This window comes from Alosa alosa, chromosome 12 (genome assembly GCF_017589495.1).
Source record: "Alosa alosa isolate M-15738 ecotype Scorff River chromosome 12, AALO_Geno_1.1, whole genome shotgun sequence".
In the NCBI taxonomy this organism is placed as follows: Eukaryota; Metazoa; Chordata; class Actinopteri; order Clupeiformes; family Clupeidae; genus Alosa; species Alosa alosa.
The window spans coordinates 16,601,943-16,625,500 of record NC_063200.1 but is presented as its reverse complement, the minus strand read 5'-3'; the positions used below and the strand labels follow the sequence as shown (position 1 = coordinate 16,625,500).

Below are 23,558 nucleotides of genomic sequence, written 5' to 3'. Positions count from 1 at the left end.
ACTCTCTCACAAACACATTCACAACCACCCACCCACCCACACCCACACAAACACATATGCACACACTTACAAATAAAGTTCACACCTTTACTGATACTGTCTCTCTCTGTCTCTCTCTCTTACACACACACACGCACAAATACACACACATGCAAAATGTCCTTTCTCACACACACCATGTTGAGACAAAACTGTCTGTGATTATAGTACCAGTGTGTTACATGCAAAGTGTGTGTGTGTGAGTGTGTGTGTGAGAGAGAGAGAGAGAGTCCAATGTGGAGAGTGGACGGTGATCAACAAAATGTAAAACTCATGAGGATTAACTGAGTAAATATTTTTGTAAATATGTTATTATAACTTTTAATGGGATAATACTGAAGAGATGACGCTTTGCTAGAATGTAAAGTAGTCAGTGTACAGCTTGTATAAAAGTGTAAATTCACTGTCCCCTCAAAATAACACAACAAGCAGCCATTAATGTCTAAACCGCTTGTGAGTACACCCCTGAAGTGAAAGTGAAAATGTCAAAATAGGGCCCAATTAGCCATTTTCCCTCCCCAGTGTCATGTGACTTGTTAGTGTTACAAGTTCTCATGTGTGAATGGGGAGCAGGTGTGTTAAATGTGGTGTTATCGCTCTCACACTCTCATACTGGTCACTGGAAATTCAACATGGCACCTCATGGCAAAGAACTCTCTGAGGTTCTGAAAAAAATAATTGTTGCTCTACATAAAGATGGCTAGGATATAAGAAGATTGCCAACACCCTGAAGCTGAGCTGCAGCACGGTGGCCAAGACCATACAACGGTTTAACAGACAGGTTCCACTCAGAACAGGCCTCGCCATGGCCGACCAAAGAAGTTGAGTGCACATGCTCAGCGTCATATCCAGATGTTGTCTTTGGAAAATAGACGTATGAGTGATGCCAGCATTGCTGCAGAGGTTGAAGGGGTGGGGATCAGCCTGTCAGTGCTCAGATCATACACCGCACACTGCATCAAATTGGTCTGCATGGCTGTCGTCCCAGAAGGAAGCCTCTTCTAAAGATGATGCACAAGAAACCCCGCAAACAGTTTGCTGAAGACAAGGAGACTAAGGACATGGATAACTGTAACCATGTCCTGTGGTCTGATGAGACCAAGATAAACTTATTTGATTCAGATGGTGTCAAGTGTGTGTGGCGGGAACCAGCTGAGGAGTACAAAGACAAGTGTGTCTTGCCAGTCAAGAATAGTATATGCATTGCACTGGGGAGCTACAGTTCATTGAGGGAACCATGAATGCCAACATGTACTGTGACATACTGAAGCAGAACATGATTCCCTCCCTCGGAAACTGGGCCATAGGGCAGTATTCCAGAATGATAACAACCCCAAACACACCTCCAAGACGACCACTGCCTCGCTAAAGAAGCTGAGGGTAAAGGTGATGGACTGGCCAAGCATTATTCCAGACCTAAACCCTATTGAGCATCTGTGGGGCATCCTCAAATGGAAGGTGGAGGAATGCAAGGTCTCTAACATCCACCAGCTCCATGATGTCGCCATGGAGTGGAAGAGGATTCCAGTGGCAACCTGTGAAGCTCTGGTGAATTCCATGGCCACACAAAATATTAACACTTTTTAACACAATTTGGACATTTTCACTTAGGGGTGTACTCACTTTTGGTGCCAGCGGTTTAGACATTAATGGCTGTGTGTTGAGTTATACTGAGGGGACAGCACATGTACACTGTTATACAAGCTGTACACTCACCACTTTACATTGTAGCAAAGTGTTATTTCTTCAGTGTTGTCCCATGAAAAGATAAAATATTTACAAAAATATTAACTCAGTTAATCCTCATGAGTTTTACATTTTGTTGATCACCATCCACTCTCCGCATTGGACTCTCTCTCTCTCTCTCTCACACACACACACACTTTGCGTGTAACACACTGGTACTATAATCACAGATAGTTTTGTCTCAACATGCTGTGTGTGACAAAGGACATTTTGCATGTGTGTGTATTTGTGCGTGTGTGTGTGTGTGTGTGAGAGAGAGAGAGAGACAGAGGGGCCATGCACACGACACAAAAACCGGCGAGGTTTTGTTAACGGTTACGCCTTGCACGTCCACGACGCCGGCAGTTTAGGAGACTGAAACCGACAGCTTTTGAAACCGTCTTCCAAAGTGGGAACTTTTGAAACCGCCGGCTAACTTTCGCCGTGTAGACGCCTGTAGGTGCGAAGCCGGCAACTTTATGACGATATAGCCCCACCTCTCAACTCAGCCACGGCACTCGACCTGACATGTTTGTCAAAACAAACCAAACCATTTATTTATCATATTAAAATGTTTTTCTTTCCCCTGTCATGATTTATGTGCACAATGTAGCCTATCAGCCTTTAGTGGCTAAGTTAAAAGCACACGTTAGCTTATAGTCCAGTCATTTTAGGAGAAAGGGAGGAACAATTATTATAAATTGTTTTTAATTTATAATAATTGTTTTAGGAGAAACAATTATTATACATTGTTTGTTAACATGGACAAACAGGGCATAATGTAATTATGTATAGCTAGTGACCAAAACTAATTGCAACATTTGACAAACAAATTGTCCAAGGCATGGAGGAAGATAATACATGTCTTAACTGGTATTACATATGCTTATAGAAAATATATAGTTTATGGTGTTTAATTTGTTTTCCCTGGACAGTATAGGCCAAAATGTATCCACTTTACACTAGATTCACCTTTACAGAATAGAGGGCAATGTATTGTTCATGGCATAGAGGAAGATGGGAAATGTCTTAAATGGTGTTATATCTCCTCCGGAGGGTATATGCTTTCAGAAAATATACGGTTCAGGGTGTTTAATTTGTTTCCCTTAATAGTGCAGGCCAAAATGTATCAGCTGTTCACTTGATTCGCCTATACAGAATAGAGGAGTATGTGTTATGCATGGTATGGAGGAAGATGGGACATAAGTTGATTGATGCTATATTTCATGTACAGTGCATATACTTTTAGAATATGTATAGTTTTGACTGTTCTATGACTTTGGTAAAACCATGACCCATGCATAGGCATGCATTGTTAATTATTAATATTAAACTATATTTATTAGTATAGCATTTTTGCCAGATGTCACAACAATAGAGTCACTTGGAGGCTAACTGCAGTTATCCCATCTGCACCCTTGTGTCGAATTAGGACATGATCATGTCCATCTTCAACTTTGCCTTCACAATTTTCCTGCATTCACTAACATAAACATACTGTGCTGCACTGTAAAAAATAATAAGTAATGGTTACTTGAAAAAAGGGTGGAAACTCGTTGCCTTAAATAAGTTAAGTAAACAAAACTTTTCTCTTCCAAGTTATGTTTACTTGATGTCTACAAGTAATGCTTACTTAGAAGAAGTTATCCTTACTTAAGACTTTAAAGTTCTGGTTACTTACTTCCAACTAGTAAAGTTTACTTCATGCCCTCAAGTAAAGCTTACTTGAAACAAAGTTGTATTTACTACTGTTAAATGAGTTACCCTTACTTTAAGTTGTAAAGGGTACTTTATGTTGGATAGTAAAGTTTACTTGCAGAATATACACAAAAATAGTTGGCACTATTAGATTAGATAACTTTATTGTCATTTTGCAGAGTACAAGTACAAAGACAACAAAATGCAGTTTACATCTAACTAGAAGTGCAAAAAAGCAGAAAAAATGCAATCTGATATACAAAGACAGGTGGTGCATAGACAGTATAAGAAATATCTTGTGTAAACAGTAGTATACAGTTGGTTTACAGAAGGTGGTTTAGGAGTAATATAAATTAGGTATAAATATGTGCAGTGTATTACCAGAATAAATATGGATATTCGGTATGAACCATATAGACATATATGTACAGTATACAGCTATGTGCAGTGTGGTAACAGTACTGTAGTGCAGAAACAGTAACATTATAACAGTAGTAAGAATAATGTATGTGCAGGATGAATAGTATGAAGAGCAGTAGAAAATGCCATGTATAAGTGTAATTACAGTATGTACATTTGTAAATAAATAGAACACTATGGGTGGAATAGGTAGTGCAATTGTCCTTGGGGTTGGGTGTCCCCGTCAAGGTTTCCATGGTCATGGTGGACACCTCAACAGGCACAGGCAAGGAGGTATTGGGCGGGGCTTAGTTGGTTGGTTGTCACCGGGATGCAGAGCTAGAGTTCAGTAGGGTGACAGCCGTGAGGGGAAGAAGCTTCCTCTGAACCTGCTGGTTTGGGTGCAGAGAGACCTGTAACGCCCCCAGAGGGGAGTGGGGTGAACAGTCTGTGGTTGAGGTGAGAACAGTCTCTGATGATACTCCGCCGCCTTTACGCAAGCATCACTTGCCCTGGATGGCCTTTGATGGAGGGAAGTGAGGAACCGTGATGCTGCCAGTTTTCACCACCCTCTGCAGTTTTTTTTCGGGTCGTATTCTGGTGTAACCTCCATGTTTCAATCAGTAGTGTTTGAGCAACTGACCCTGACTTCACATCCAAACAAGCACAACTTACATGTCCAGTTCATTGCTCTGCATTTTCTGTTTTCCAACTGCAAAAAGAAAGAGGGCAAAATTATTATCAATATGCATCTATTGGCCATGTTTAACAGCTGATTAAGTTTATCACATTAAATGTTAATTTAAATTATTTCTCCAGAGACCTAATTAATACTGTTAAGCTAAAAAATATTATGATTTGGCAACTTAATTTTCTATTGCTTCAGGCCTAGTACATTTATCACAATAGAATTTAAATGTCAATCATAATGCTGGAATTATATGGATGCCATTTTGCACCTCAATAACGCACATTCGCTCAAATTCCACACACTGCAACCTAAGTCCTCTTGCTAAATCACAACGAAAGATTTTAGATAAAAGACCATGGCTTTCTCAGTCAGTAAGGTTATGAGTCCAATTATCCTAATTGTTTTATCAATACAGTAGGAATATCGAGGTAAACCATACACAGTTTAATCTTTACACGCTTTGAATCAACTTAGCATGCTAGCAAGCCGCCTCATGAGAAATGGCTAACGCTAGAACTAAACTTCATTAAGAGAGCTCATGAAGACGACTGCTATTGGCAAATTTATACAGCCTAGTTCTAGACCCCAGGTGCCACCACTTCCTCATAACTTCGATAACATAAAAATATCAAAGGGCTTGAATACCTAGAATATTTGTTTTCTGCTCTGCATGGTCTGAGGCAGTGTTAACAAAGATCTTTGGTGTTAACTCGCATAGCTGCTATCAGTTAGCTGCAAACTGTTAGCAGCTAGCGCATATATCGGCCACTTAGCAAGTTGAACTTAACATTACCCCAGCTGTTAATGAAACCGAATGTACAGTTTTGCACAAATGCTGTTAGTTCAACCTATACTGTAAACATTTGACACATTAATACATACTGTAAACTTACCGGACAGAGCAAGTCACTGGTGAAGCTGCATTACACTCCCATCACAAAAGTCAGCCACACCGTAACACTGCCGACCGTTGGCTGTGGAATCCAGAAAGCTCCCTCTGCTAACAGTGCGCGTGTGCACTGCGTGAGTCCAGTTTACTCAGGTCTGAGTTGTGAAGCTTACTCGTGTATCAAGTTTTAGACCCCATTGTTGCAAGTTCGGCACATTACTAATGTTACTCTAGTAAGAACACTAGGTCAGCCTATAGTAAGTAAAGTATACTTGTGTTACTGCAGTAAGATGTAGTGTCATTTTTTACAGTGTGTCCGATTATTGTTTTAGACAAAAATTGTGCAAAGTAAAGGGGCATCATACAGGCCCCTCTGATTGGACAGACAGTATATCAGTCAACCCCTGGGCAAGAGGTCAATTACTATAAGACTTGCAAAATGATGGACTGATACTTTAGTGTGATATACTGTATGTTTCAATGACCTCTAAATCAGATTACATAAACACCAAAACCACTTTCCTAGGCTGAATATTGCCTGTTTGTTTGTACAGATTACACATTGTGGAACACTTTACATGCAAAACCCACTTGGCTCTATTTAAAGATTCAACAACCATTTCCATTGATTCAAAGGGCCACAATGTAAAAAAATAGACACCAATTTTGCAACAAACCAGTCTGAAATAAGCCAAAGGAATTCACTTTTGAAAATAAAAGAATGTTCCTCAACAATGCAAGATTCTAAGATTCCATGTTAAGTTAGATGGGGTCAGATATTCTTTAGAATGTGTGTTCTACAACATTCTAATTACAGTTTTGTCAGTATTTGCTGAAGAATAATGCATAAAACAACCCTCATTTTAACATATTTCCACCAACTGGATTTTCATAGTCTTTACCATGGTTATAAAGATCACCAATTGAAATATAAAATGTGAAAATAAATTCTGTTGCAATTAGTTTTGGGTCAGACCTTTGCCTGGACTATTAGTCTGCGTGTGGTATTTATACAAATTAACTATAATGTAATTACATTATGCCCTGTTTGCCCATGTTAACAAAAAACAATTTCAAAAAACTTATAATACATTTTTGTTTGTCTTGATGTAAGTAATCAACTCAGTAATTTTCATGGTGATATGTGAAGGTTATTTTTTTCCCCCTATTCACGTGAGAAAAATACTGTATAGGCGCATGAATAGGGTATATTTGGGTCTTTTTCTAAACTTTCCCCTATCGGGATTCTTCGGGGCTTTTTTTCTTTACTCAGGACATATTGAGGATTCAAAATCAGTTAAGTTTGCTTGTGTTGCAATTTGTTCAACCTTGACCCCTATTTTGGCTTAAAATGACTGGACTATTAACTTAGTTAAACATTAGCTTACTGCATGTTAGTGTTTTCTCCAGTGGTGCTCGGACCTAATGCAATGCGTAGGCTAAGTATTTGAAATTTCACATAGCAGTCACATACCTTGAAAATGAACTTTATTAGTTTAACAGTTGAATTGAAAACCGAATTGTCTGTAGTCCATTTCATGAGCTTAACCAGAGCACTTATTAGACATTCTCTGGCTTAACAAACTGTTTCAACAATGTTTTCTTCACGCCGATTCACGCTGGAATTTTCGCGGAAGCTTCTGCACAGCGCAAAAGCCATCGACTGGTGCTGGCATATGCACTACAGCACATTTAGCCGGGTTACACCTTAAGGTTACTCACGTAACCCCTCGTTCTCTGATAGCATGAGTGAGGTATCTCACTATGGGACACGCCGAAGTTCCCCAGAAGCCATTATTTCATTACGCCAGCCACCATTGGCTGGACGACTGACGATATCGACGGGGAGGAGGTACTTCCTCCTCCCTTATATTCTACGGCGCAACATCATTGCTTCAGTCTAGCTAACCAACTTCTTCTCGCCAATCGCAAGGAGGGTGTTCAGAGATACCTCACTCATGCTATCAGAGAACCGGGTTACATGAGTAACCTTAAGTTCTCTTTCAAGCATTCATTCGGCATCTCACTATGGGATATCGTGGACTCCCGGATTGCCAGACAAGCTTGCATCCCCAACAACATCAGTGCCCCGGCGCCCCAGTGCCTAACACTGAATGTGCCAAAGTCGGGTAGTGACATCAAGTCTGTAAACCTGACAAACGCTGTCGGGTTTGCCCAACACGCCGCCAAGCATACATCCTCTATGGGGAAGCCCTGAAATAAAGCCCATGATGTCAACATTCCTCGAAAGTGGAATGGGCTCAGAAACCGACTGGGGTTGTAACCCCTTAGTCGATAGGCCAGGGCAATAGCCGCCACAATCCATTGTGATAGACGCCGCTTAGTGAGCGTCTACCCAGATGTGACTTTGCAGAAGACACAAACAGCTGTTCCGCTTTCCTTAACTCCGCTGTTTTGTCCACGACGCACGCTAACCCTGACCGACAGAGCGCATGCAGCCGCCTCCTGCCCGAGGCGAAAGGCGGGGGTTAAACGCAAATAGTTCAATCGGGCCGACACGACAGTGACGGGTTGAAAACCTTCGAATGAACGCTGGGTTGGGTTTTAATACAACCCTCAAGTCACCCGGGAAAAAATTGCATACAGGCTGTATTCACAGATAGGGCATGAATATCGCCACGCTATAAATTTAGCCAAAAGCCACCAACAAAGCCGTAGCCAAAAGCTACCAACAAAGCCGCCTTTGAGTGAAAGCACTTTAAGATCCAACTGTTGTAATGGCTCAAAGGGAGGGCGAGACAGAACATCCAAAACCATCGGCAGATCCCATGAAGGGGCCAGTGGTTTAGAAACGGGCGGAGGCGCTTTCCGAGCCCCTTTCATAAATTGACGATGAGAGGGTGCTGGCCCGCTGTTTGTCCCTTTAAAGCCTACATGGCAGGCCGAGATGGCAGCCAGGTAAACTTTGACAGTGGAGAAGGACTTGCAGAAACGTAAGGATAACGCCCACAGAGCACTGGAAGGCTATCGTCCCTGTTTTAATACACCAGTCATTAAATACACGCCATTTGCTATCATACAACGCCCTAGTTGATGACGCCCCTAGCCTGAATGGTCGCTATGACATTGCAGGGCAGTCCTGCAGCTGTCAGATTCAGCCTTTCACGGGCCAGACCCAGAGGGCCAGGCGCTTCTGGATGAGGGTGAAATATTTCCCGCTCGCTTGGGACAGCAGGTCCCGCGGGGCAGCGCCACGGTGGGGAGTGGAGTAACAGGATTATTTCTGCTAGCCAGGGTTTCTGGCCAGCTGGGCTACAAGAATGAGTGAGAGGCTCTGTTCCCGCACTCCTGGCGAAGCCGCTGGAGTGATCAGTTCCAACGGAGGGAAGGCATAGAGCAGGACCTGTGGCCACTGGTGTGCCAAAGCATCTATCCCTAACGGGGCTGATCGCCAAGCAGGGAGAAAAAACATCGACATTGCGATTCTCCTCTGAGGCTTAATAAGTCCACTTTCGCCGAATCTGCTCGCGAACCAGATTTGAGCCACCACATCGCTGTGGAGTTTCCAGTCTCCGTGAGGGGGGTTGCCCCTGGATAATAAATCTGCACCCAAATTCAATACACCGGGACGCGGTGTGGCTTTCAACGACAGGAGCCGTGGTGCTGCTCCATAAGATCAGTCTGTGTGCCAACGTGCATATGACGGAGACCTCAGTCCCCCTGCTTGTTGACATAAGCCACCACAGTGGTGTTGTCTGTTCTGACCAAGACATGATGCCCTCTCAGGATGGGCAGAAAATGTCTGAGTGCGCAGCCAAACCGCCATCAGTTCTAGACGGGTTATGTGCAAAGATTGCATGTGTGAGTCCCACACCCCGCTTATCGACCTGCCCTCGCGAGTAGCTCCCCAGCCGCCAGCGAGGCATCCGTCGTCACTACTTTCCTGTGTAGGACAGCACCCATCGAAGTTCCCTCTGTGAGGAAGAGGGGCGCTTCAGGGCCTTAGCGCAGCGCAGCAGGCTGCTGAGATTGCTGCAGGGCGATGGCAGTGACGCCGAGGGATTCAATCCCAGCGACGCCACCCATCGCTGAACAGCCCTCATGTATAAACGCCGAGGGGAACCACTACCAAGGCTGATGCCATGAGGTCCAGGAGTCTGAGGCAGACCCTGAATTTCACAGTAGCCCCCTGCGAAAAAGCGCTGAGGCATGCGCTGAACGCTTTGACTCGCTCCGCTGACAGGCTTCTGAATGAGACGGAGTTTAGAGACAGCCCTATGAAGGTGGTGATCTGACACAGGCGCAGCACGCTTTTCCCCAGTTTATTCTGAAGCCTAGTAACAACAGGTGCTCCGCTAGGGGAGAGCCGCGGTGCTGCTGTGCTTCCTGGTATGAGTGCGCCGCCACCAGCCAGTCGCCGATAAAAGTAGCCAGACGTGAAACCTTTTTTTTCCCGAGCGGCGCCGATAGCCGCCGGGTGACCTTGACGAAGACTCTGGGGCTGAGCCAGCAAGGCCAAATGGGAGGGCAAGCCACTCGTGAGCCACACCCTCAAAGGCAAACCTGAGGAACTTTCTGTGGGGCGGATAGATCGACGGTAGGAACGATCGGGTCAGATCCACTGAGGTGAACCAATCGCCTGGCGGTTAATTATTAATGCGCCGCTGGTTAGCATCCTGAACCTGTACTTTCTAGGTATCTGTTCAGTGCACGCAGGTCCACATCGGGCGAAGCCCCCCTTTCTTTGGGACCAGAAAATACCTCGAAAGTAAAACCGGACGGCTTTGTTCGAAGGGGACTACCCTGATCACTTGTTTGTTTAACAGGGAAATTATTTCCCCTGTAGAACACGGGCAGATTCCCTGTAGCGTGGGATTGTACAATCCCATTGAACGGGTGGGGGTGTAGCTTAACTGTAGGCGTAGCCTTCGCCATAATCTTTATTATCCAGTCTGATCTCACGCGGCATCCGCCAGTACTGGATGCGCCGTCAGTGGCGAAAATGACGCATCTAGTGGCGCTTAACTGGAGCCGCACCGAAGCTGGCGCGGCTGCAACGCCAGCTGCTTATGCTGCCCATCGCCCTGGTTGGCGCTATTAGGAGTGATTGCACGCCATTGCCACTGAACATGGCTCGTGACTTTTGTGAGAGCTTTTTTTTCATTTGACAATTTTTGCATTCTTTGACGGATACGCCGCCCTCGCCCTGGCACGACCGAAACATTTATTTTTTTGAAGGGGGCACTGGTGTGTGCTTGTGAGACTCTGTTGGGGCTCGAACTGGCACTCCAGGTCTCTTCTCCGCCCAGTGGGCTGTGAACTGCGCGAGCCTCTGTGGCCTCTGCACGCCTCTTGGGGCAGTGAACATGCCTTCTTTGAACAGGCCCAGGAACGGGCCGTGTGAGTCGAGGAGGGGGGACCGCCTGGCTGGACCCGCCCCTCGCCTGCAAGGCTGCATTTAGGGCGCCTTCTTCCTCCCCTCCCCGCGCCGGTGGGGGTTTTGCTGACCTCCCTGTGTCGCTGCTAGGGTTAAAGGGCTTTTAACCCAGGCACCTTTGAGCTCGGGGTCTTACCAAGGCTCTGAGAGACCAAGGCAGTCTGGGTCGGAGCTGACGCCTCGGTATCCGGGTACTTCGCGGGCGGCCGCTGCCTCGAGAACGCCTGTCTGGGTGCTTTGGGAGCCGGGCTTGTGCCTTCTGGGGAGGCACAGCTGCAGCACTTCACCATCCCGCTTCTTTTCCTCACACCGCTTTTGCATAGTGGCCACGGCTGGTCCAAAGAGGCCTTTGGGGTCCACGGGCACATCTAGCAGCTGGGTCTTCTCCTTGTGGGAGAGGCTGGAGAGGTTGAGCCAGCCAGCTCTCTCTTGAGAGACCATGAGGGCTATAGCATGTCCCGCCGCTTGCACCGCGACACCTGTGTAGTCAGAGGGCAGAGGTCTGTGACCACACATTTCGGGCCCCACACAGCTGGCTGGTTGGGGGGCGACGAAGTCTTCCTCCAGCCTCGGCTTGGTAGGCCATGAGCAGAGATGAGGCGCTGAGAGCTCTCACCACCGCCGCCACTGCTTTGTAGCTTTTTTCAGTCACGGCGGACTGGAAATTGTCGGCTTTGGAGGGGAATGCGGGTCCCGAGGGGGTCATCGCAGACTTCTGGGTGGGGTGGAGATGGGAGGCCAGGAGCGGTTCGACAGGGGGCAGATGGGAGAATCCACTGCTTTCCATGTCTGGCCATTCCAGCGCCGCGAGCCCTTGAGCCGGGTTTTTCGCTGAGAATGGGCTGCTCCATGAGCGCAGTGGCTTCCTCGAGGCACCTCGGGAAGACGGGCAGTAGTTGTCTGGTGGAGCTTTTAGCCTCGGGAGCCTCTTTCCCTCAGAAGCAGAGGACACGGTCTCCTTCTGGGCCTCAGGCCAGGGAACGCCGAGCTTTGCAGCTGCTCTTGCAGACGCCGCGGAAGGCTCACGCCATGGCTTCATCAGCCTCAGTGGCGTAAGCTATCAGCCTCTCACGCCGCCGATAGTAGGTCGACGGAGTCATCCTCTGAGATGAGTTCAGCCTGCCAGTTGCACCTAGCATCCCCATTGGGCTGTCTTCGTGTCGGATATAGGCGATAGAGCCCGAGCTGGTCGCCTCAGCTAGCGCCCAGTTCTCCAGCCGCCGCTCCTGGGAAAGGGTTGTTGACTCAAGGGGAGGAGGTCATCCGCCTCCTAGCATGGGGTCGCTTGCCGGTGAGACTAGCTAGGCGCATAGCCTACGCCGGGCGGTAGACCGAGGGAAAGTCGGGCGCAGTGTTCACACACTTCCGGGATGTTAACGCCGGGTCTGGGCGCAGTTGCAGCCCCAGACACGCCGCACACACCTGGTGGGTGTCAGCGTCAAATCTTGTTCCCACACAAACACATCCTAGCCGGGCTTCGCGACCCTCGGGGGGGGGGGCACTGGCGCCGACATGTTGTTTCGCTACTGTTTGAGGACAGGCTAGCGGTTGCTACTGTTTGGTGACAGACTAGCTTTGGAGCTACTGTATGGAGACAGACTAGCTTTGGGGTTTGGAGGCTACTGTTTGGAGACAGGCTAGCTGGCTACTCTTTGGAGACAGGCTAGCGCATGCTACTGTTTGGCTTACAGGCTAGCAAGGGAGAGGCTACTGTTTGGCTTACAGGCTAGCCAAGTCCAAACGAGTGCTCTTCAAGATGAAGCTGCGCTAAGGTAGCGCTTCAGGGACCAAGTCGCTACCTCGGCCAATGAACAGTTAAGCCACCAAGCCACAGCACCTGTATAATGAGAGAGCAAGCCTCTGGGGGCGAGAAGAGGTTTTAGACTGAAGCAATGACGCTAATCGTGAGAATATAAGGGAGGAGGAAGTACCTCCTCCACGTCGCGATATCGCCAGTCGTCCAGCCAATGGTGGCTGGCGTAATGAAATAATGGCTTCTGGGGAACTCGCGAGGGGGCATGTCCCATAGTGAGATACCGAATGAATGCTTGAAAGAGAACTCTGTATGTACACGCGAGGTTTTTTCTTGCTGGAGTCGTTAAAGGTGTGAAAGCGGTAAGAGAAAATCCACCCGGCGGTGTCGTGTAAACGGCCTCAGAGACAGAGAGAGACAGTATCAGTGAAGGTGTGAACTTTATTTGTAAGTGTGTGCATATGTGTTTGTGTGGGTGTGGGGTGGTTGTGAATGTGTTTGTGAGAGAGTCAATGTGCATAGATGGGTGTGTGGTTGTGAATGTGTTTGTGAGAGAGTCAATGTGCATAAATGTGTGTGTGTGAGAGAGAAAGAGATAGATAGAGAGAGAAAAGAGTGTCCAACGTTTAGGGTGGACAGTGAGCAACATGTAAAACTCATGAGGACAACATAACTAGCGTCAAGCCTTAGAAACTACCTCCGACTACAGGAGGTGCAGCATACACTGTAGCACTCTCTGCGGGCATATCTCCAGACCAGAGATTGGCTACTGCTAAATCCATCACTAGATGTCCTTGAGTGTGGATAGAAACAAGGAGAACATGATTATGCACCAGTCACACCAGATCCCATTGCACCAGACTACCGTCTGAAGTTTGTCAGCTGCAACTGTGCAGGTGTCTGTGACACTCTCAGGTGCTGCTGTAAAAAGCAAGGAGTCAAGTGTATTTCTGCTTGTTGGAACTGTCATGGTAACTCTTGCCAGAACATCAACCAGCCAGAAGATAGCAGGAGTGAGGAAGTGCAGGGGAGTTGAGGGATGAGGTTTGTTAAATTTTAAACTGATTAAGAAAGTTTTGTTTTGTAATTGTTCAATAAAACCACTTGTTATGGATTTTTTATGGACTTGGAGTAATTTTTACTCAAAACTAATGGCTGGGATAGATTCAGCACCCCTAAAAACCCCTAGTTAGACATCTCAAAAGCTAATATTGGTCAACAAAATGTTTTCATTATTTTCGCCCAGTCCCTCTGGGCACCCCAAACTTAATGGGCTCTCCAGGTGTTTCCCCGAGGATTTGGCCGTGGATAAATTGGGAGGTGTAGACACCTATAGAAACACATAGTAAAAAAAGCTATTGGTAAGACATTTTTTTGCAGATTGGCGGAAAAAAAGTCTAACTTTCCCTAACTATAAAACTACAATTCCACAAGGAATATTTTTCCGTTTATTTCAGACATCAAATAGTTTTTCAATATAGACGCTAGGTGGGAGCATTGAGCTATCTAGATGTTTTAAGACTAAATTGATTAGCGCGGGCGTGTAGCCTGTGTGTGTGTGTTCGTTCGGAGAGGGGTGGGCACTCACTCAATTTTGACTGCTAGGCTATTAACGACCTGGCAGGCAGCCTATATAGTGTGACAAAATATTTAATGTGTTAATATTGCTAACCCAGGCCTACCACATATGGCTAGGTTGGGGAAATGCAGCACGTTATAGGCCTAAATCTTGGTCTGATTCTCTCATCACATCAGCAGTTCCTCGTAGGCCTACCGGATATGTAGCCTAGTTGTTGACATCATCCCCACTTAACAAAAGGCCTAAGATAAGTAGCCCATTGTTTTTTTATCATTGCCTATATGTTAGGCTACTCTGGTGGACCTATTGAGTTTAAAATGAAAATAGTCAAATGCCTAGGCTAGGCCCCACATTATGCTACTTGAAGTTACAGCCTAGCCAATCTGAGTGTGGCACAAGCATATTTGTCTAAATAAGGCAGACATGCGAAAGAAAGGATTGCTTCGTTTGGGTGTGGCTGCGTCTACATTTCCTGAGAACAAACAATTTAGGCTAGGCTACTACAAAATTAACTTGTCGGAAGGAAGATGCTTTCCTGAGAACTTTTTGAAACTATCTTAAAAAGTTTTAGCTAATCTTGTCATCTTTTTCAGTGCCTATAAGGGCCTATCCAAGCAAATAACATCATTAAGCCTACAATCCTACGTGGTAATATAATAGATTTTAGATTAGGGTCTATCCAACTATTAGGCTATAATTTTCTGTCTTAAACTGTTTTAGGTTTAATGCTTATAGGCTACTTCAAAACCAAGTCTAAGGTTTGTTAGTTAAATCACTCATTAGACGAGCCTACAGCCCGCATCAGGAAAGGCTGATTCTTGCTTGAATTATTGCCGCCCCTAGACCTGCCTCACACAACATCTGCCACATGCGCTCTTCGGCGCATACACGCGCTTTGGGCTTCAGGACCATGCGGAGGACCGTCCCTCATCCATAAGGGAAAGGAGGGAGTCGGGATGTGCTGTCATGTTCCTTAAATAACTGATCGTCAAAAACTTCTGCGTCTGCGGAGTTTAGATTGTCCCGTGTGTGGATGTGTTAGACTAGATTAAACTGATAGAAATCTGCCATTTTTCTAGAAGGACGCTTTGTTTAAAATTCTTCGCCTCAGATGAGATAGAACCGTTCTTCAATCAATTCTGCCTGACTCAGAGATGGTAAGCCCACCTCGTCATAGATTCCCAGCTGATCTTACTAAACAGTATTTTGGACAGAAGTTGTCTTTTGTAGCCTAAACACTGGTGGCCAAATAGCTAAATATAAGTTCGAGAATTTCAGAATTACAGTATGGTAGCCTAGATATATTGTTTGGAGCTTCAAAAAGCGCTGTAAAAATCCCTCTGAAATTATTCATAGCCTACCTACTTGTAAGGTAGCCTAACATAATGCCTTGTTCAAATAGCTGAAATAAAAAGGCTCAATTTGATGCAATCTGATTGTTTGATTGTTTTGAAAGGGAGATGAGGATTTACACAAGAACAATAATGTGATGAAATTAGTCTTATGCAATGAAAGTAGCTCAATTACGTTTTAAACATGTAGGCCTTACTATTTGATAATTCTTCAGAGTTTAACTTTGTCCGAGTATATTAATAAGAATTTCTTAATAAGCTAAGGAGTATGTTTTCTTAAAAATTGTGTAGAGAATCTGCTTCAAAGCTGTGATAAATTTTATCGTAGATGACTACCTGTCCTGTATGTGTGTTCAGAGCTCGTACTCTTCTTTAACATTATCTTTGTACAAAGCTGAATAACAGGATATTAGATGTCCAAACTTACATAATTCAGTCTGCTCCTGTGAATTGTTTGGATAGTCAAACTGAACTGAATGATTAATGGAAGTAGTACTGAAGTAGTTTTTCTTGTGAGCCATTTAAAAGGATCTCATGCCATAACTCAAAGCTACAGCCCAGCCACCTCACAGCTGCCTTTTGGGTGACACACATTTCTGTCTTAAAAAATAAAATAAAAACTAGTCCTTTTTTGGACCCATTGTTATATACTAAACTGAGTGACCCCATCAACTCCATCAGACCTTGAGTATTGAGTTTGGTATCCTCTCACGGTCCTCAGGGAACCCATGCCTGGCCTTGAGGCTGGTGCCAAGGAGTCCGTGCCTGGCATTGAGACGGGAGCCAAACTGGGCGCCATGAACCCTGGCGTGGAGGAGCCACATGCCTCTCTCATCTCCATGGTGATCATGGGCACGGTGATGCTCCTCTTCCTCCTCAGCGTTACCTGCTGCTGTTTCTACATGAGGTAGTAAAAGCTCCTATTAACTGCTCCTATAGGCTAAAACTCCTGTAGGCCAACTGCTGCTGTTTACACATGAGCTAAAGCTCCTATAGGCCAATTGCTGCTGTTTCTACATGGGATAGTAAACCTACTATAGGCCAGCTGCTGCTGTTCCTATGAGCTAAAGCTCCTATAGGCCAGTGTCCTCCAATATCATTTAAAACCTGGAGGAACAGGGGTGGGAGGGTAGTACTGAATTAACTCATCATGCTTGGTATGTGTGCTGACTGAACACTCTCTTTGTCAAGGACCAATAGTCAGGTGTTCAATTTGATCCTTCACTAATCAAAAAATGGAACATTTTATTATTTTATTAGGTTGGTTCCCTTTTTTTCTTTTGTAACTGTGGGTAAATGTTAACCCTGAATTTTAATTGAATGGATTCGTTTCCAAATCAGCTGAGCAATTTCATCCACCATGACGGATTATCACCTGATGGCATTCTTCAGCTGTCTCTGTATCACCTGTCACAGGTGATGACCAACTACCACTGCCTTTCAGTCACAGCATTACTGAAATGAACACAAGCCGCGTAACGTCAGAGTGCTTCCTGATGGACACAGACCTTTCCAGATATGTAAATGAGGCTTACATTTTGAATTAGTTTGCATTTCCAGGGTGATGTGTTGGTAGCTGATATCCAGTGAAACACGAGACTGATAATTACTTTTAAAAGCAGTCAGTGGACGGGTCATCAACTGAAGAAAATCAGCCAGCCATCAGTGAGGTTGCTTAGAGACCACGTGGGGCTTTCTGGCACGAGTGTCCGGTGTGTACGGAGCATTTCCTCTGTCCTGAAGTGCTTCCTTAGTCAAACAATTCAAAACGAGATCGTTATCCACCAGCTTTTTGTGCCTGCTGCTATTTTGGTGCTGTAATCGTAGGCTCATGCCTCTTCCAAAGATAGTTTGTGTTCTGTGTCATTTCTTTGTGACCTGTAGCCACAAGCCTACGGTGTGAACTAGTATCATTTTATTTAATGTGTTAATCAGTTTTGTCTCTTTTTTTAGTTTTTATAAATGATCACCAGGTAAATCAAAGATATAATCTATTTTTGGCCAAATATACATTTCTGTCATTTGTTAGCTCCTCTAGTAGTGTGTGTGTGTGTGTGTGTGTGTGTGTGTGTGTTTGTGTTTGTGAAATCCTCATCTCTACTCAGCATGGGGATGTCAGGATTTTAGATTTGTTGAAAAAGAGGATGGCAAACACAATTTGCTGTTTTTTTTTATTTTTTATTCACTATAGTGCCATTTCTGTTTGAATTCCCAATCTAGTAAACCCAGAGATGTGAGAATTCCTCTTGCTGATCTGTAAACAGAAACCACACTTTCCTGACGTATACTAAAAATGAGAAACAATCCCATACAAATATGTAATAATCCCATACAAAATTAATGTGTAAATCACAGCAGTAACGGACATGTAAACTGCTTCAATTGCCGTGATGGGCCTTATTAACCTAAGGGGAAGTGTACAATGCTGTGTTATATTTATGGTCCCTATTGTCTTGATGGTATCACAAACCCAGCCAGACAGACGGCATAGAGGCGAAGTTGAGTTAACTCCTCATTGTGGTGGCACTTCACTTCACTTGTTTTGCCTTGTCTCAGTAACAGCCTGTTAATGGCTTTTCACTTCATCATACAACTAAAAAATGTATCTGTTCCTCTTTCAGCAAACTGAGACATCGGGCCCAAGCTCAAAGCATCGGATACAAGGCAGTGAGATTGTTCTTCTCCCTTTTATTGTCCAATAGGCACAATGTATTATTGTATTGGAATAATATACAGCAACATTATATAAAGCACTGGTACTACTTTACATATAGAGCATTGTTTAATTCACAATTGCACGAGGACGACAACTTCACAGTGTCATAAGTGAGCAGTGGACTTTGAATGTACAGCCCTCTAGTGATCATTTGACAAAATGCAGCTTGATATGATTTTATATTTATGCACACATAATCCATGAAAGTTTAATGTTATTAGTGTGTGTGTGTGTGTGGGGGGTCATGGTTTTTGTGACATATATTTTATTGCATATGTTGTTTTAAATATCTAACCTTGTATATTGTGCAGGTTGTGTTTGAAGATGAGTCTGCTGAATTAAATTTGCACGAGGTATGTTCTTCTTAAGCTGTGTCATTCACAAAAATTTTTTTTTTTAGAATTAAATAAACAACTGCATTTAAGACCTTCATTTATGAGATTGTTGCACTTCTGAAACAATTTGGTTAGAGTTTAATGAACCAATTTAAGTTTTATTTCACTGTTAGTTTCGCCCCTGGTTGATGTAGTAAGTCAATGAACCTTTCCCAGACCCACTCTCAATTACAAGTGAGAAGGGTCTGGTGTCAACCAGGCTAACTGGAGAAGGGAAGGAGGTGAAAAATGCTGGCTACATGTGTTCCTCTTTTCCCACTTGTTCCTGTCAATCATGACGTATAATATCCATAGGAAGAGAAGGAACAATGTCCTGTTGTTTTATATGGGGGGTTAAGAATCATGAAGAGATCCGCTGCATACTGACATAACTGGACCACCCTGTCCTGTTTTTTTTTTCACAGCACAAATTTACATGATATTCAAATAGCTATAGGTCGGTCAATGAGGAGACCCAAGGTCTAACTAGGACCAAGAAGCAGGACCGGAGCACACAAAGCTTTTTAGTGTTTTTTTATTGGTGCAAACCGACTAATGTTTTGACGCCCATGCGTCTTCTTCAGAGTCAAATTTGACTCTGAAGAAGACGCATGGGCGTTGCATGAAGACGCATGGACGTACATATAAGTATAAGTATAAATATATATCCAGGGATGGATTACTGCACGAGGTCAGGAGGTCCAAGAGGTCAGGAGGTCCAAGAGGTCAGGGGCCCTGAAGCCCAAGCCTTTGCATGGAATCATTGCCTCAATATAAACAAATCAGGATGTAGGCTATGAATCTGATTGAATTTAGGATTGGCCATCCCCAAAATGCACCAAAATACAGGAAATCACATCAAACAAATTAAAAAATTTCTGGGGGAGGACCCCCCCCCCTCCCACATATACGACAATTAGTGGGTGGCCCTTAATACATCTGGGCCCAGGGGCCTGAAAGTTCATAATCCGCCCATGTATATATACTCTTTTGATCCCGTGAGGGAAATTTGGTCTCTGCATTTATCCCAATCCCAAACACTCAGCACACAGTGAGGTGAAGCACACACTAATCCCGGCGCAGTGAGCTGCCTGCAACAACAGCGGCGCTCGGGGAGCAGTGAGGGGTTAGGTGCCTTGCTCAAGGGCACTTCAGCCTACTGGTCGGGTTCGAACCGGCAATCCCTCCGGTTACAAGTCCGAAGCGCTAACCGGTAGGCCACGGCTGCCCATAACGGCGAAACGTTAGCCGGTTTGCACCAATAAAAAAAACACACTAAAAAGCATTGTGTGCTCCAGTCCTGCTCCTTGGTCCTAGTTAGACCTTGGGTCTCCTCATTGACTTCTGCGTCCTGTTCCGTGAGCACCAACCAGCTCCCTATTCATTAGCCTCCCTTCTAAATCACTTCAAAGACTACAATATATTCAGAACTCTGCAGCCAGACTACTGACTCATACCAAGAGATCTGCTCACATCACCCCTATTCTTTCTCAGCTTCACTGGTTGCCAGTTCTGTCCCGAATCAAATTCAAAATTCTACTTCTCACTTTCAAAGCCCTCCATGAGCTTGCTCCTCCTTACCTCTGTGACCTTCTGATCTCTTACACTCCTTCTCGCTTCCTCAGATCCTCTAACCAGAATCTCCTCTCTGTCCCCCGCACCAGGCTCTCCACCCTGAGTGGCAGGCCTTTCAGCGCCATGGCCCCTAAGCTCTGGAATTCCCTCCCTCACTCCCTCCGTGACTGTCCCTCCTTTCCTTTCTTCAAAACTCATCTCAAGATTTTTCTGTTTCATTTTTTTTTTCTTTGTTTATTTGTTTATTTGTTTTTGTGTTGTCTTGCTCTGTGTGTGCTCTGTTTGTGTTGACTTTGTAAAGTGACCTTGAGTATGAGAAAGGCACTATAATAAAACATATTATTATTATTATTATTATTATTATTATTATATTATTTACCGTGCTCTTTTTCTCAGAAGGAAATGTGTGTGGTGTGTTTGGAGGATTTCAGGATAAAAGACGAGCTCGGTGTGTTGCCATGTCAACACACATTTCACAAAAGGTGAGTGCTGTGAAGTGGATGTTCAGTGAAGGTTTTGAGACCCTGTTGATAACACTGATGTATATCTTATTGCACATATTGTAACTATGAATACCGCTAAGTATCACTTTTAAAAACAGACTGCTATACTGAATTATTTCCAAGTCAAATGTAAGTGTAAAGCTCTCATAGTTTAGGCCAATACATTTTTACACAGACAAAAAGTAACGGGGGTCATTTGCCATCTACCCTGTAGTATCTGTTTAGCCTGTAGCTTCTCTGGGTTGCATGGGTTTGATACAGTTACAGTTATGTGTGACTTATCTTAACCATGTGTGTGTGTGTGTGTGTGTGTGTGTGTGTGTGTGTGTGTGTGTGTGTGTGTGTGTGTGTGTGTGTGTGTGTGTGTGTGTGTGTGTGTGTCCTGCAGGTGTCTAGGGAAATGGCTCCAGGTGAGGGGTGTGTGCCCTATGTGTAATTACCTCATCAACAGCCCCTTAGAGCAACGGCACAGTCTGACGACTCTGCTGGATGAAATGGTATAGCAGCCAGACTCAGGATCCATCACATATGAAACGACAGTGCGGAACTTAGATGGTAAATGGAAGTCCGGAGCCTAAATGGCATATGGACATCACTATATTTGAGTCACATATGGACTACAGTAATCAATGGTATGCTTCAGGATCTACTGTTTGAAGTATATCAAACAGCCACCCACCAACCAACCACACTCTCCAGGGACGTCAGCCAGCTGGTATAGCATACCTGCCAGTTATACTCCACTATACCACATTCAGTGGTATAGCAGGCATAAGCATGTACTTGTAACAGTGAACATCCACTGCTCAATTAACTGTTATAGCGGACACACAACAGCCGCTATCCTCAGGATCTACGGCTATATACATAAAGCAGACAGCTGTATCTATAAGTAGCTCTTCGATATCCACAGCTGGAGGGGATAGCAGAAAGCTACCATCTTAAACCATGCTTCTTACTCAAGCTGTCGACTACACTCCTCTGGAATCCTGCAGAACCAATGGACTAATATCAGTGACATTCCCAAGGATTCAACATTGTGGACAAATGTAAATAGTTGCAATGCTGCTTGGGGGAGTTCAGATTAAAACACTGTTGCCACTTTTTTACACTCTCCACAAGTTTTAGGCTTTGGCTTGCCTTTTTAGCATTTGAACTTGAAACTCAAGTCAAATGGTTGTTTGTAGACATTATGGACAACAACACAAGATACTTCAGTCACTTAAAAGACTCTTGGTCAATTAGCAGTAATGGCTTTCCCAAATGATAGACCAATACAAAAAAAACAAGCAAACAAATATAATCCTAAAGACCATTAAGTGCTTATAAGTACCATGCACAGCCTCTAGCCCCGTCTGCAGAGACAGCTGTTGAAAATGGAAGGGAATGGAAGGGCCTCCTGTGTTTTACATTAAACACCATCATTAGAAAAGAACTGAGATCTGGTTTCTTAACATTAAGCAGATCTGCTGTTCCTCAGTGGGGAGAAAGTAGTTTTAAATTCTTGCCGGTACTATTACCACAACCCCCATGGCTTCATTTGAAAAGCTTTTTTCCAAAACATTATATCCTCCATTTTAATAAATCACTATTTTTATTTTGTTTTCCAAGTGATTTCAGTGGAACAGTAATTGGGTTATTGTTATTTGATTTATCTTTACTCAATCAAACAACACAACTGCACTCATTTTACCTGAAATACACAATTAAATAACATTACTTATCAATGTTTTCAAAAATAGATTTATAGCGTTTGGGAGTTCTTCATTTCTTATTATTTGTAGAGCATTCATCAAGACCTATTATCTGTCTCACCCTTTCACTTTCTCTTATTCCTTCCCTGCCCTCTAGCTCTCCCAACCTAACATGAGCTGTTCTCATGTCTTCCTTCTTTATTCAGAGCTGCCAACTCTCACGCATTGGATTGGCGGAGGAGCGCGTGGAGCCAATCAAATGAATCAATCAATCTCATGGTCAATGCATTAGAGTTGGCAGCTCTGTTTATTTCTTTGTCTCTTAAACTGTTGTCGTGTCTTCCTTGTTTATTTGTTTGTCTCTTAAACTGTTCTCATGTCTGACTTGTTTATTCTAATGATATCAGTCGCTGGGCAAAGTAAAGTCTAACTTAAGCTTGCTTAATAACTACACAAAATCTATTTGCAAATTTAATTCCATGAGAAGGATCCTAAGCACAAGCATCGGTGGATCAGCTAAAAGCTGTCTCATGCCACATGATGCCATTAGCTCATGCACGAGAACTCCTAGAAGGACTTTGCACTTAGCCCAGCATTTCAATTAGGGCCCTAAATAACTAATCTAATGTGTTGGTATATCATCAAATGCCATGTGACACGCCAGACAGAAGACAGACAGCATGTGTTGACACAAGATAAAAAAACAAAAACAAAGTGCACCAAGACAGCAAGGCGGTCATCTGTGGCGCCATCAACAATGCCTGTTTCCTGTATATGCAGGGTGCGTTGCAGGGTTGTAGAAATGTACAGATCAAGATTCATATTCAATTTGGGCTCTAAAGCACCTTCAGGCACATTCCTACATTATGGTTCTATATAAATACCACTGAATTGAGCTGAATGACTGAGAGAGAGAGAGAGACAGCCAGACAGAAAGAGAGAGATCGTTTCCAGGTCAAGAAAAGAGGTCAGCTATGGCTCCTCCCATTCAGTGCCATAGAGTGAGAGAGTGATACACAGAAGCCAGGCCTTGCTCTGCACCTCTCACACTCTTACAACAAATGTGTTAGAAACAACACAAACTGTGTTGTCCCCATCTGGACAAAGAGATATGTTAAAAACAAACAACAACACAAGTTGTGTTATTTTCAACATATTTGTTGTAAAAGTGTA

At 44.2% G+C, this 23,558-nt stretch overlaps 1 protein-coding gene across 4 annotated transcripts; it reads left to right on the top strand.

The window, feature by feature from the left end:
* Window positions 1-14,933: 14,933 nt before the first annotated feature.
* Window positions 14,934-22,288, top strand: LOC125304440 (RING finger protein 122). 4 transcript variants are annotated; one of them, XM_048258722.1, is made up of 6 exons: window positions 14,934-15,328; window positions 16,245-16,430; window positions 18,145-18,187; window positions 18,551-18,592; window positions 20,585-20,670; window positions 21,080-22,288. In XM_048258722.1, exons 2-6 carry the CDS (start codon window positions 16,252-16,254, stop codon window positions 21,192-21,194), a joined length of 465 nt encoding a protein of 154 aa, XP_048114679.1. In that variant the 5' UTR covers window positions 14,934-15,328; window positions 16,245-16,251; the 3' UTR covers window positions 21,195-22,288. The 4 variants fall into 4 exon arrangements, with proteins under 4 accessions (XP_048114679.1, XP_048114678.1, XP_048114681.1 ...); XM_048258721.1 differs by having other exon boundaries at window positions 18,145-18,190; XM_048258724.1 differs by lacking the exons at window positions 20,585-20,670; window positions 21,080-22,288 and adding an exon at window positions 20,278-20,578.
* The last annotated feature ends 1,270 nt before the right edge of the window (window positions 22,289-23,558 follow it).

Bases quoted from the DNA above. Each gene is read 5' to 3' on its own strand.
- LOC125304440 (XM_048258721.1), top strand. From the start codon at position 16,252: ATGCCTGGCCTTGAGGCTGGTGCCAAGGAGTCCGTGCCTGGCATTGAG. The intron at 16,431-18,144 runs GTAGTAAAAGCT...TTCCTCTTTCAG, and splicing joins TGCTGCTGTTTCTACATGAG to CAAACTGAGACATCGGGCCC. The intron at 18,191-18,550 runs GTGAGATTGTTC...TATATTGTGCAG, and splicing joins AAAGCATCGGATACAAGGCA to GTTGTGTTTGAAGATGAGTC.